The sequence below is a fragment of the Agelaius tricolor genome, unplaced genomic scaffold, assembly GCF_023055355.1.
Source record: "Agelaius tricolor isolate 1412-34295 unplaced genomic scaffold, bAgeTri1.0.p SCAF_10, whole genome shotgun sequence".
Lineage (NCBI taxonomy): Eukaryota > Metazoa > Chordata > Aves > Passeriformes > Icteridae > Agelaius > Agelaius tricolor.
The window spans coordinates 28,425,464-28,440,483 of NW_027269270.1; the positions used below are offsets into that span (position 1 = coordinate 28,425,464).

At 40.1% G+C, this 15,020-nt stretch overlaps 1 protein-coding gene across 2 annotated transcripts in view; it reads right to left on the bottom strand.

Annotated features, from left to right (window-relative positions):
* The window catches only part of DPP10 (dipeptidyl peptidase like 10), a 437,773-nt gene that overhangs the window by 194,005 nt on the left and 228,748 nt on the right, over window positions 1–15,020 (bottom strand). For both annotated transcript variants that reach the window (XM_071435373.1, XM_071435372.1), the window contains exon 2: window positions 3,181–3,295. In XM_071435373.1, the coding sequence (XP_071291474.1) occupies window positions 3,181–3,295 (115 nt within the window). The remainder of the gene's footprint in view (window positions 1–3,180; window positions 3,296–15,020) is intronic.

The window sequence follows — 15,020 nt, forward strand, 5'->3', positions numbered from 1 at the left end:
GTATTTTCTTTTGTTTTCTCTTAAATATTTCTCCAGTCTACTCCAAATCCACTCCAAATATTAAACAAAACTCACTAGGTTCATAATGCAGTTGCCCCAGAGGACAGACTGTTTCCTGTTCTGAAACTTGCAAGTTTTTCCACTCCAGCCCTCTGCTTTAACAAGGGCAACTTCATTCTTTGGCATTTCTATGCACTTTCTTTATCACTGCACTTTTCTAATTTTGAAGAAAACCAGCAGGGATATTTGCCTGCAAGCCTTCTACTTCCAGGTAAGGAGCACTGTAGCAATTTCCACTTGCTGGGAGCAGTGGGGTCTATTTAATGTGCTCTTTAGTCCATGGGGGCTCACAGAGAGTTCCTGAGCCCCAACATGTGGCTACTGGGCTGAGTTCATTCACGCTCTGCCACTAATGTTTTATACCACTGGGTTATTTGCTCTTCCACTTTTTTCATCTCTTTGTTGAGAAGACTCAGACATTTATAAAGATTCTGAGTATTATAATAGATTAAAAGCAAGATTAAATGATCAGAAATGTTACTAATATTGTTGGCACAAAACATTTACTCAAACCACAAACATAATTGTAACACAGAGTTTTCATATATGAACAAAAGCCAATATACTAATAGGTCAAAATGCATCTCTTATTTCAACAGAGATCCTGCTTAATATTGTATAGTCAACTTATATTTCATGTGATAAAAGATAATACAAAAAAGAAAATCAAGAATTTCCTTTTAGTTTTAACATAATTTCTATCTTTAGTGGAAGCTAAAGCCTCTTTGAGGCTTTTTGCAAATGAATTGCACTTTCTTTTAAAAACATGCTATCCCATATGGAAGCATTGGTCCCTCTATGAAAAGGCAGGAAAGCTGTTGCTCAAAATTTGAGAGAAGTCAAATGACAGCTGTTAGTGCACACAGACCTAAGAGTTTCTTACATTGTGGACAAAACAATGTGTAAATAATTACAGGCAAAAGAGTTCACTGCTGTTGTGTTTGGCATATCAGTAAGTACACTTTTGCCTCCAAAAAACACCAGTGAAACAATCATGCTTCTGAGCCATAACCATCTGAAATTATCAGCATTTCCATAAAAAGAAGCAGCATGACGTACAGTGTTTAGGGGAATTTACATGAAATCTAAGAAGCACCCATCCATACAGGCAGAACTAAATAGGGAGAGAACTCTCTGATGCTCAAAATAGTACTGGAAATGAACACTGAAACATCCCAGGGTAACAAAGGACATTTGCACTGAATATCTTCATTCAGACCTGTTATATTTTATGAGAAGGATTTTCAAAGCTAAATATTTATAATAACAAATTAGCATCAATTTGGAACTGAGCACTTCACAATAGCCAGATGTGAGGGGGGGGGTCTCTACTTTTTTCCTCTCCTCAAATACTGAACATCCCACAGTGATCTTAAAACATATTCATGAGAAATTAGTGTCAGCTATAGTGCTTAGAGTAACAAAATATCTGCTTCCCAAACCACTAATAATTCATAATAATCAAACAAGTTAATAATGAAAGTGAAGGGGGAGCAGCAATGATTGGGGCCAAAACAGGGCAATTATCTATCCTACAATGCACCTCAAAGCTTTCCATGGTGAGCATTCCCAACCCACAGGAAAGCCCAGTTTTGCAGACCTAGACTGTTCTGGGAGAAAGGTTTTCATTTCTATCAAGCTTCACAGTCTCTATGGGATATCTCAGAGCATCTGAGCTGACAGAACTCGTTTTCACTTGCATGACTTCAGCTGAAATGTAGGTCCCAGCTTACACAAGTTTTCAACCAAGATCTCTGGATTTTGAAACAGCCTCAGAGATGTTGCAATTCACTGTGCTTTTTTAACATATTTTTTTAAAAAAGTTAACATTCCCCTAAGTTGTTTATTCTGCTTCCATGAGTGCCTTCAAGGACTTCAGTTTATGTTTTACATCATTAATAATTCTATATAGATATAAGAGACACAACTGAAAGTTATTATTGTAGGTTCCAGCAAACACTTGATATTTTATAAGTCTTCAAAAAAAGGGAAACATCCTCCTTGAAACAAAAAACAGTCTTCTGTCTTAGAGTGTACTAGGATACACTACCATGTGCTCTCAAAATCTCTTTTTTCTTATTCCCTGAAGAAGGCTCCTATTCACTGAGACTACAGCAGCACAACTTTGCTTTTATTTTTCTCAACTTGATCTAAGTGGAAATAAGCAAACAGTTATTTTGCACAGCACCCTGCATAAGGAGTAGGTATTTCTACAAAACAGAGGAAGCAGACTATCCATAGTGCTCCTGCCTTCTCTTTCCAGCTGCCTCATGCCCTCTGACAAGCAAAGCTTTTTGATCCTTTTCCATTTAGCCTCACCACCTTCCTCTAAAGCAGCAGCACTGTGCTGCTGTACTTGCTCATGCACAGCTTCCCTCAGTGATTTCATCTCGTGGCCAAACAGCCTGGAACCATTATTTAGTGAAAAGAGCTTCATTAACTTTCTGCTTTACACAAACTTGAATGGCAGAATATTTGCAGACCAATATTTACTATCCAGGCCTGCCATGCAAATCAGGTACTTTACACTCCAACTTTAAAACTGGCAAAGGGATTCAAAGTTGGGGTTTTTTTAAAACTTGTGCAGTGTTTTCTCTTTTTATCTACTTCTTCTTGCCCTCTCTTTTTTTTTTCTGTGACTGAGCAATTACTTTCCCTTTGTTGTTTCAGAAAGAGAGAAAAGGGAAGGAGCTTGTGCATGTACAGGTGGAAGATCCATGTTCATGATTCAGAGAGAAGTTGCATTCTCAGAATCAGTTTTCCATGGAATACAATTTTCTCTTAGCTCATCTCTGAATCTGTAAATACATGAAAAACCAACAACAAACTCTTGAAGTCAGCTCACACCTGCTGAGGCTCACAAGGATTGCTATAACCCCCTCAAGCCACACACAGCCCTAAGGATTGCCAACCCCAAATATTGCCAACCCCAAATATTGCCAACCCCAAATATTTCTGCTTCACGAGGCCTCCAGCAGCTCCTGGGTCCCTACAGCACCAAATTTACAACAGCCACAAGTTAAGAATGCTCAAAGGCAAGAGACACTTCAACATCCATTGCTTTATGACTGCATTATGAATCACAGACCTTTAATAAGATCAAATAAAGAAGAAGGTTACCTGGGGTTAAAAGAATGACTGACATGGTGATGAGAGAACAAACAACTAGAATCACCAGCAGCGCAATGGCAATTCCCTTCCAGTTCCTCTGCGGAGGGCTGTTACTTCCAAGTTCCTACAGGAATGGAAAAAAATGAAATAAAAGGAAAAGACCACGTTTCTCAAACATACATTTCCAGAACTATTAGCAACAGGAAAATTGCTCTGTGCACGCTCATAATGTGCAGGGGAGGTGATCATGGTCCCTCCCTTCTCCGCAGTACACAGAGTCATCCAAAGGTGTGCAACTCTCATGCTTTTTTAATAGATTTTTTTCTTCTTTTTTTTAATATATATGTAATTTTGTACCCCTAAGAGACAATCAAATGATCTTATGCAAGCTGTCCAAAATACAACTGGTGTTAAAATGTCCTGAACATAAACTTCAGGACAATATCAACTCGCAGTTTATAAGATAATTACAGAAATGAAATGTAGCAATTTACTGTAATTCCACCTAACATGGTATGGACCATAAAGGTTTAAATACACATCCTTTTTAATGCACACTATTAAACTTATTTGTAATAGAAAGCATTAGCAAAAGTGCCTGAGGCTGCAACTATTCCATCTGAAGCTACAAGCTCTTTTTCTCTATGCAGTAGATCAACTGTAAACTGCTCCCCTATTAGTTATAAAAAAACAACAGTAGCTTATAACAAATGTTAAATGAATGCTTCTGTAAGTACCAGTGCACTTAAGCCTCCACCCTCTGTGCTTACACATTTAACTCCTGCCAGGCACCATTTACATATTTTCAATCCCAGCCATGTATTGCCCACATTCATGGTACAGTTTGAGACCAAACAGCACATGAACAGCTAACAACACAATGACAAAACTAGTGCAATTGTTTCTTACAACCCCAACCCTCCCTCACAGAAAACACTATTTTTTCTATCTAGATTTGGCAAGCAGAAGTATTTCTCTACCACAATGACACATGCCTTTAGTTACTAATAATTTTATGTAATAAACAATTATTATTAATAATAATTAATTATCAAGTAATTTTTTTTCTAGGATAAATGCTTTTATTTTATTTTGCTATAAGTAATTGCTATGGTAGGATTGCAAAAAAAAAATCCAAAAACCACCTCCTGTTATGTTTTACAAGCTTCCAAAAGCACGGTAAAATTTTTTCACATACACATTATTTCATTTTGTATTTCTGAGTCATAATGAGTGTGAAATGGGTAAGTCTTAACAGAGAGTGGCAATTTTCTTGTGCCTTCTTGGCTCACATGCACCTCTTCAGCATCACACATCACCCACAGCAGCAATTGTGTCTTTAACTTTTTCACGTTGTTTTTTTAACTCCTTGCCAGTTCATTTCTACCTATAAAAGACACCTTCTCTCCCTGGTCCTCTTTTCCAGAAAATAAAAGGGGAATTGCCCAACACAGGCTCTGAGCAATCCCACGGGGAATTCTCCCAGCAGTCCTCAGCACATCACAGCTCCCAGCCAGGAATGTCCCCACTTCTGCCCACGGGACACATTGTGCTGCCCAGCCTTCCTGAGATTGCTCATTTTTGAGATTTTTACTCTCACCAGAGTGGCAGAGCAGCCATTCTGTCTCCTCAGGGCAGCCCCTACCATGGCTTCAGCAACCAGGGGGAAGAAATGGTGTCAACAGGAACTCCTGGCATCCATCTCCTTTCTCCACCCCGTTGCCCCTGCTTCCCAACCACTTCCAAGCCTGCCTGCTTCCCTCATTTCCCTTCCTCCCTTGTGAAATGCTAATTACCACAAATTCTGTGGCCTTAGACACAGGTCTTCAAGGCCTGCATGACTGCTTCACCAGCCCTTTGGGGATCCCTAGGGGATGAGCATCACCCAGGTTATGAACCCCAGGTGGTTCCATCCTCTCTGGACAGCCCTGGCCATGGGACATTGCAGGGATGCACAGCTTATCCACAAAAATAGAGAATTTCTGCATCCTGCAGGTGAACTCAGATCCAAGCTATGATTTTCCCTTAAGTAAGAATTATTTTAAAGTGTTACTAGCACAGTCTAGGAAACACAAACTAATTCTAAGCATCACAGTGTTAGCCTTATTTAAATGACATCTGACAGAGTCCAGTTTGAGACAGGAACTAGAAGCTCACAGAACCAAGTGCTGGTGAGAGAACTTTAGTTTCCCTCAGAGCATTGTGAAACCCTATTCCAAAGAACTGACTTAAAATGACAGAAGCTGGACAACTTGATGAATGTGCCAAAGCTTCTAAAAAATGTACCAAGTCCTTATTACTCACAAGGTTCTGCTCTTCAGACATGAATATTGTTCAGTTTCTAAAAATAAAGCTTCATTTTAAATACTTCTGCAAATTTGTGCAAGGAGAATACCAAAGAGATGAATCAAGTACTGAACATGCAAAGCTTACAGTGAGAAAGAAGAGAGTTTCTAGCTAGCTGAAAGTCTGGGGAATGACATAAAAAGAAGGGCTTGTCTGAAATTAAGATATTCGGTTTTAATATTTGGATAAAAGTTGTATCAAATTATTATATTAGAAATTATGAAAGGCCATTATGATGTTTTGATATTGAGTGACAACATTCTTGTAAGACATTTATGAAGTTACTGTATACAAACAATATTAGAAAATTGAAATATTATAAATATTGATGAAATATGAAGAAAAATTGAAATGAAATGAAATGAAATGAAACATTGGAAAAATTACTATAATGAAGTGAATTCATAGCACAGTCTGCATCGAGGGCATCTCCAATTAACTTTTTTGATGCTAACCAATGCAACTCTTGGGCTGTCACCTACAAAGTTTTAAAACAGTGGAAGCTGCAGTCCTTCAACAATATAATATTTTTAGCCTCATGCTGCTTTGAAATGGCCATAAGCAAAAGGCAGTTAAAGGGATCTTTGGGCTGTGTATCAGTGGCAAGGCAGAAGCTGTGATTTCTGAGTGTGACAAGAAGATAGAGCCCTTCAACAGGAAACATCACAGCCAGCCATACAATGAGAAGCTTTTGACAACATGTAGTTTCCCCATAACTATCTGCTAACTGGCACATAACAACCATGCAGACACAGATGGAGATTTAAGGATTTAATCTCCTAAATAGGCTCTTTTTTTAATGTGGTTTGAAAAAATACCAGCTCTTGAATATGGTGGTTTATATATAACACTACCTATAATGTTATTATAGATTTTACAGTCTAACTCTAATGAATCAGAAAATGGCTGTGCAAAGAATAATACAATTGCAAGTTTTCTCATTATTTATAGCAGCTTTTTACAAACCATTTAATTGCATTGTTGCCAAAAACAATCCTCAAGTAATACATATTTCTGAAAGTAATTTGTGACTGAATAATACCTTACTAAAACACAGCTACAAAGAGAAAAATGAAACTCTTCTTGCACAAAAAACCCCTGTACACCAACATTAGAGGTTCAAATGGCTGCTGCTGCCAAATGCTGGGGACCACATTTACCAAGAGCCTGCAAGCACTCACCATCAGGGATCTCAATGCCTGCAACCAAAGGACAAAGCCTAAAGTCCCTGCTCTGTGATTGTCTCCATCCAGCTTCTGTTGAAAAGACCCCTAAAAGACTGGTCTTAAAAAAGAATGCACCACATGTGTGATACAGCACCACAGAGGCTGCAAATCCTCAACCAAAAGAAGGCCAAAGTAACCAAAAGAAAAGCTAAAGTAACCAAAAGAAAGGCTAAAGTGACCAAAAGAAAGGCTAAACCAAAAATCTGCAGGGCCTGGGTGTGGGAGGTAGGACAGGTTGAGGCTGTCAGAGGACAAATGGGTCATTTCAACCCTTCTGCAGCCCTCTGTGCTAAATCCCACTCACCACTGCAAAACGAGGTATTTCAGAGGGAAATGCTGAAAAAAATACATCCAGCAAATATGCAAAGCAAATATAATTCAAATAGGCTGAAGTATCTTTCTCTCTCCTTTTCTAGGCTGTTTTCTAGATATATATAGTCCATCTCCAAACACAGTTCTCAGGCTGATGATGAACTGATTCACTACAGGCATGAAAATCTTTGAAGCAGCAGCAAGAGATGGCTTTGAATACCACAAGCTATGGCACAGAATCATAAACACTTTGGGTGGGAAGGGATCTTAAAGATCAGCTCAGTACAAGCCCCATCTCCTTCCACGAGACCATCTTGCTCAAAGTCCATCCAGACTGGCCTTGAACACTGACAGGAAACACACAGCTTCCCCAGGAGCCAGTGCCACACCCTCACAGTGAAGGATTTCTTTCTTATATCTCATCTAAGCCTGCCCCTTTCAGTGTAAGGCCATTCTCCCTTGTCCAGTCACTACAAGCCCTGGTAAAAAGTCCCTCTCCAGCTCCCCTGTAACCCCTTCATGAGTTGCTCTAAAGTTTTCACAGAGTTTTCACTACTCCAGGCTGAACAGCCCCACCTGTCCCAGCCTGTCTGTGCAGGAGAGGTGCTCCAGCCCTCTGAGCACCTTTGGGATCTCCTCTGGACTCCTCCAACAGGGCCCACATCCTTCTTACCCTGCAGCCCCAGAGCTGGATGCAGCCCTGCAGGAGGGGTCTCACCAGAGCAGGGTAGAGAGGCAGAGCCCCCTCCCTGCCCTGCTGCCCCAGGGGATGGATGGAGCCCAGGATGCTCTGATCCCTGCCCTGCTGCCCCAGGGGATGGATGCTCTGATCCCTGCCCTGCTGCCCCAGGGGATGGATGCTGCTGATCCCTGCCCTGCTGCCCCAGGGGATGGATGCTGCTGATCCCTGCCCTGCTGCCCCAGGGGATGGATGGAGCCCAGGATGCTCTGATCCTGCCCTGCTGCCCACAGGGGATGGATGCAGCCCAGGATGCTCTGATCCCTGCCCTGCTGCCCACAGGGGATGGATGCTGCTGATCCCTGCCCTGCTACCCCAGGGGATGGATGGAGCCCAGGATGCTCTGATCCTGCCCTGCTGCCCCAGGGGATGGATGCAGCCCAGGATGCAGCTGATCCCTGCCCTGCTGCCCCAGGGGATGGATGCAGCCCAGGATGCTCTGATCCCTGCCCTGCTGCCCCAGGGGATGGATGCAGCCCAGGATGCTCTGATCCCTGCCCTGCTGCTCCAGGGGATGGATGCAGCCCAGGATGCTGCTGATCTCTGCAAGTGCACATTGCTGGGTCACACTGAGCTTTTCACTCAGCAGCACCCCCAAAGTTCTCTTCCTCAGGGCTGCTCTCAATCCATCCTCTGCACAGCCTTTGAGCTTGGAATTGCCACAAGCCACCTGAGGACTCTGCACCTGGCCTTGCTGAACTTGAACACAGGCTCATCTCTCAGGCCTGTCAGGCTGCCATGTGGGACAGTGACAAAAGCCTTGCACAAGTCCATGGCACTCTCTTTGCCCTGATACACCAGTGCTGTAACCCTAGAAGGCTGTAGTCTCATTCAGCAGTTCTGAACTTTTGTTCTCTTTTTTTAAATAAAATAGAGATTCTGACACAGAAATATATAGTTTTAATACAGAAATATATAGTTTTAATAGTTAATATAAAACATAGATGTTTTATATTTAGAATAAAAAAACTATGACATTGCCTCCATAACGGTTGTATTACATGAGACTGTAAAAAGAAGACTTTTTACCTTTTATTTCTATTCTATTAGAATAGAAATAAAAACATGAAACTAAATTCAGCTAGATATATTTCAAATAAAAATATTTTTTATCCCTTGACACAAAAATGCAAGCACATATTTTAAATAGTACTGGGGATATTGATTTGAGAAAAAGAATCACTCAGAATTAAGAGATGTAGTAGAAGAACATACAAAAAACTTTCAAATATTTCCATATTTCTACCTGAACAAACTTGCAACCTTTCTTGTAAGCAGTATAACCAGAAAAAAAATCACAGCTTCCTTCCTGAAGCTTATTGAGTATCACAGTTTTATTGTTAATCAATGAGGATAAAAAGTCTTTAAGACATCATTTTTCCAGCAAGTGTGTACAACTAAGGTTGTTGTAAGAGAACAGAAGGTCAGAAAACATTGGCATAGCATGCTGCATTAGTAAGTCAGGTTTCTGAATTATCCTAACAGCACTGTCCGGATTTCTTGGAAAATTTCTGTGACACAGCTCAATTTCCACCATGGAAATCATGCCAGAAGCAACAGCAGAATGCCTGGTGGGAGCAGAAATGTGGGAGGGCACTGGCTAAAGCCTGAGGACTCCTGAGTGCCTCTGCCAGGCTTTTCCAGAGGACATTGGGTAGTTAAAATGCAGCATCCCCTTTGGGAGAAGGAGTGAAACCCAGACTTTCATAGACAATTAACCCTGAGAGCTGGCATTTAACCAACCTGCTTTTTCTCATGGAGCTCCTGCCCATGCTGCATCACCCCTGCTGATGAATGGTGGCATCACCCAAATGCAGAAAAGATGCATTTCTCTATCATAAAGCTAAGAACAAGAATTCAAGCATATTCAAGAATTCAATATTTTAAATATTTCTGCTGGGTTCAGCTCAAACTGAATGCAGAGATTCTGCCACAATTTCTGCAGTCCAGAGTGAACTTTACCAAGCTTGTGTGCCTGACAGTCCAGGTCTGCAGATGCACATTGGTGTTTAGCCCTGGACTGTGGTTATTTGGAACACAAAACCCACCAGCACCGAGCTGCAGCAGTGTCTGGTGCTTGCCTGGTCTTGTGTTGAGGCAGGTGAAAGATCTTAGAGGGGCTTGATTTGGGCTGTAGCAGTTTCTGCCAGCATGGCATCTTCTGATGCTCTGAATAAATCACCTGCTTCCTTTTGTCTTTTTTTTTTCTTTTTTTCTGTCACCAAGACAAAGCCTACAGAGAAAAGCACTAAGGAGAATCACAGCCCCCTCCTTATTTTGGCAAGAATTTCAGGGGTGAAGTGCATTAGAGTAGGAAAAGCAAACGTAATTTGCTTTGCAGTAGGAATGAGAATGAGTCTCACTCTGCAGCTCAGATGTAATCACAACAACATCACTTCATTAAACTCTTGCCATTTGCATTCCCCAAACATAAAGAAAAGGTGACAAAAGAAAAAGAAAAGACTAATAATTTCATGTCACATTTCAGGTGTTTTAAAAGACAGACTCAATACACTTATAATGGAAAGATTGCAGTCTTTCCAAAGTTCTTTGTAGAGCTGAGCTTGCAACTGATATTAAGTACTACCTGCCCTGGGTTTGCAGTGTGCCATTTGAAGGGAAATTACCACAGCAAGCCTTCTGATTTTGTGATTAAGTGATTGTGTCCATTCCATTCCAGCTGCTTTTGACTAATCCCATGGCCTAGATAGCAAGAGAGATTAAAAGACAGATCCACAAAGTGGCACAGGATAGTTCTAATCCATTTGCATAAGTACCTATCATTTTCATCCCTCATGTTCCCTTTCCAATCCTCTGTGTTAGAAGATCCTGCTGCTACAGTTCTTGTCTCAATGATTATGGTCACACAATTGCTTTCCCCGGTCAATATCTTTATTCATGAAAACATTGGCACTTCTTTTCAGAGTCACTGTAAAATGCCACTTTCAGAGGAATGCAGGATTTTGTCAGCTCTGTGGATAACTGGCATTTTAAAAAGAGAGCAGCCTGTTAGCAATTACCCTGCTCAGAGCAGGTGCAGGGTTTGGATGTGGGAACAATCTCCCTTCATATTTTTATTTCTTCGGGCTGCTCTGGTAGAGCAAAGCCATCCTTTTGCAGAGCCAAAGTGAAAACAAACCCAGACCAATAGAACTAAAACAAGCCCAAACCCACCCCTCCTCAGGAACAATAAACCAAACCAAATGTGCACATATAAGTCATTGTGAGAAGTGTTGATCACTCGCACTGGTTGTTAACCTTAAAAAATATTTTGTGCTTTCTTTCAGCTTGATCATTTTTGCTCTAAGCAGAGAGATCTTTTTCTTGGACTTGCAAGTGCCCATTCATGAACTGGATTTTGGTTGTTTGGAGTCTTTTGGAACAGCTTTGTCAACACCCTTAGTTCTAACTACTCACAAAAAAAAAAGGCTAGAAACATTTATGGAATCTATTTAATGTATTATGGCCAGCATTAAGAAGACATTCCACATCCTCCCACTCATTTTGTAGTGTACCTTGTAACACTTACTCAGAGACAATGAGCTAGCTATTACACTAGACAAATAAGTAAAAGCTTAACTTCTAAAGCATTCTGCTGAGACCCTTGTTCAAGGTCTAATCCCAGCAGATGAGTTTAAACCTCAGGTCATTATTCCTGCATGTAATAAATACAAAAGCAGAGATGGGTCAGCACAACTGATCAAAACAGAAGGAAAAATTTGTGGCCATCAGCTAACACAGCAGCATTCAAACAGGGAGGGGGGAAATAAACTATCCCAGTTCTCAACAGTAAAGAAACTACAGAGAACATGGGGCAGAGGGAGACTTGAATAAAGGAGCAATCGATGACAGAAGAGGGTTTTATCTGAAAAAAGGAGCAATCATAGTGTAGAGAGAAGCTGCAGCAGGCAAGGGAGCTCCTCATGCTTTTGGAAGCTGAGCTGAATGCAAGGCACTTCCATGAAGAGGTGCAATGCCAGCATCAGAGGCAACTTCACTGAGCTTCAGGATTTCAGAGCTGTTATCCCCTTTCCACCCCGTGCTCACAATCTTTTATAGTTTGTTTCTGACAAAGTTTTGGAAGTAAAAATACTGTACTCTTTCCTTGCAGTCCAGCAGAAACACTTGGAGAGCTGGGGAGAATAACAAAGTTGTGACAAGAGGTGAGGAAGCATCTTGCGATGACAGGAGTATGGAGGGACATGAATGTAGAGAGCTTTTTGGATAATTGGTTAGCTGAGAAAGGACATTTCGATGTGATACCAATGGATAAGGATAGGGGAAACAAGCTGGGAACTGAGCAACCAGTGTCCAATCACTGACAAAGGTCACAGTGACCTTCTCTGAAACGGGAAGACGGGGGAGAAAATCGCTTGCCAGAAATGTAGATATCTTAGGTAGAGAAGTTAGAAGAATGCAAACATAGAAGCAAAACAATTGTTAGAAGATAGAAGTAGGTGTAGTTGATCTAAGTGTGCTTTAACCAATAATGAGCTCAGCTTTTACAATATGTATAAGCTTCATTAACACCAATGTAAATATGTGTGGGTTTTCAATAAACTTTGGGATTTGCTATTCACGCATATGGTGTGTCACATTTCTCCCGCCGTTCACGACACATGAAAGCTACAGGAAGCCACCTATGAGGATCCCTGCAAGTTCCTGAGGATAGCAGCTAATGAACAGCTGCTTTATTAAACAGGACTCCAACCTCCCCTGCAACTCTCAGCTGCAGACAGAGGGCTGTCCAGAGGAGCCTCACACTCCTCTGGGGGGCTGAGCTCACCAACAGCTCTGCTCTGACTCCAGGTTGTGCTCCTTGTGTCCTCACCAGACCAAAGCCCCAGTGCTCACACTGTGCCACATGTTCATTTCCTCATTCTAGTCTCATCTGGAAGCTAATGAGATTTTTGTCTGATTAGGAAAAGCCACCTCTGTATCTTGAAGGCTGCCAGTGAGATTACATGGAAATGAAGCAAGCAATTTCTAATGAGCCCGTTCACCATTTCTACAGGAAATCAACAATACCTTTGCATAATTAAAGAAAATTCTTTAAAGCAAAGAATTCTAAAGCAAATAAGGCCAAGGACAGAAAAAGATGACAAAGCAGCAGGCATAAACATGATTTTATCCAGGTTACTATGATGCAACACAAGGAGTCTGTATAAACACTGGCACAGCCATTTACGGCCATAAATGTATTTTCACATATTTCTATTGATCCCAAATTTAATGAAACATCACAAGATATTAAAATATGTCTTCCATTCTTATCACAATCCCCCAAGTAAAATAACATATCTCAAGAAAAAGGGACTTAAAAAATAAATGAATACAGGCTATCCATGTTGCATACCTATAGATTTTTCTACAGATATAACAAAGTTGCTTGCTGGAATTTGCACTTTTCATTGCTCAGAAACAAAGTTATACTTTGCCTGATTGCTTAAAAAAGAAAAGGCTTTAAAATGCATTTTTATTTCCGGATACACTGGCAAGGTCCCATAAGAAATGATCTTTAAGACTGACATCAACAATTTCAGCATTAATAAGCAGATCTGCTTGACAACACAACACTGCAGTTCACTGAAGGTTAGATAAACAGCAAAGGTTACCAAACTGCAGCAATGTCATAAAGTCACATTCAGATCTGTGCCACGTAATTTTACAATTTAAATGTAACACAGTGCTCCTATTTTTAATGGTAAAAAACTGCACTGGTGCATGACTTTCAAGAAAGTTCACTGTTAGAGCAGAAAGAACAAAATCAACTTTTGGAGCTTCTCACTGTTCAGGTATCTGTACACATGCTTAATTATATGCCATTTAACAGTCCTGGAGAATGGATCTGACAGAAACTATTTTAGATGAGTGAGATTAAATCAAGATTTATCAAACTATGAAGTACATTTGCAAAGGTTATTTTGCAAATTTACATCAGGATTTTTCTATTTGTTTTCAGATTTACATATAAATTACATGCAAATAAAACAAGTAGTTTAAATCCAAATGTGCCTTAATAAGACTGTGCACATACATATGTACACATGCACATATCACTGAATATATACAGAGATAAATATTATTGAAGTCAACATTCCAATAAACAAATAAAAATGTTAATTAACCAAGGAGTGCCAGTAGCAGAAAAGGGAACACAAACACAATCTCTGTGCTTAGAGGGATCTAAAGCAGTAGAAAGTTACATGAGTTTCCCAAGCTCAGGTGAGAATGGGAAACCAGCCACTCTTTATGTAAATATTTGTCAACAAAAACGTAGCAAGCAAAATTACTCAGTCAGTATCACTGGACTCCAATTGGAAATTTATCATTTCATTTTTCCCAGTCTGCTTCACCATTACATTACCTGTTTTTCCAGGAAATGGAATTCTATTTAAAGCACTAAAATACTATGATTTTATGATCAGAAATGAAGATATGTTATTTTTTCCTGCACTTTTTTTAGGATAAAAAGACCAGAGAGGTGATCAGGAAATTGGTAGATGCAATACATTATGGTACATTATATAGAGTTAATACATATATATAATGACCAGAGCAGAGCCAAGATCACATTTTACTTTAAAACAGTGTAAGTTCTCACAGGACTGAGCACATCACATTTTTCCAACACTCATACACACATCCAGAGTTTATAAAAAAGCATTTATAGAAAGACAATGGGTCACAAAATCATCTCTTTACATATATTCCACTCAATTAAAAAGCAAATTTAGTACTAGGAGGAAAAAAACATCAGGAATTTCTTGGCTGTTTTACCAGATTCATTGATTTTTTCAGTATACTCCCAGATAATGTAAAAATCCAGCTTTTCTTTCCCTGCAAAGTCATTTGACCTAATGGCCAAACCTATCTGCATAAAACACCTCAAAGGCCCTTTATCCATTATGTTTCTTTGGGAAATGTGAGCCACCCAAAAAGAGTCAAGGTGCTCCTATTGGCAAACTTCTCCAGATGCTGCTTTTTACAGAAAAGCAAAGAAATGCACAGATCCACTAAGGACTGCTCTAGCAAAGCCTGGGCATTCTAAGGAACAACTCAAATGAGCCTTTGATTGTAATATAATAAATATAATAATTGCAATTATATAACAATTTATTATAATAAACTGTAATATAATAATAATGCCAAGAAAAGCAGTGATGTTGTCAAGCACTCCCTGTATGCTTTAATATTTTTACTAATAAAGGTGAGAGCATATCACT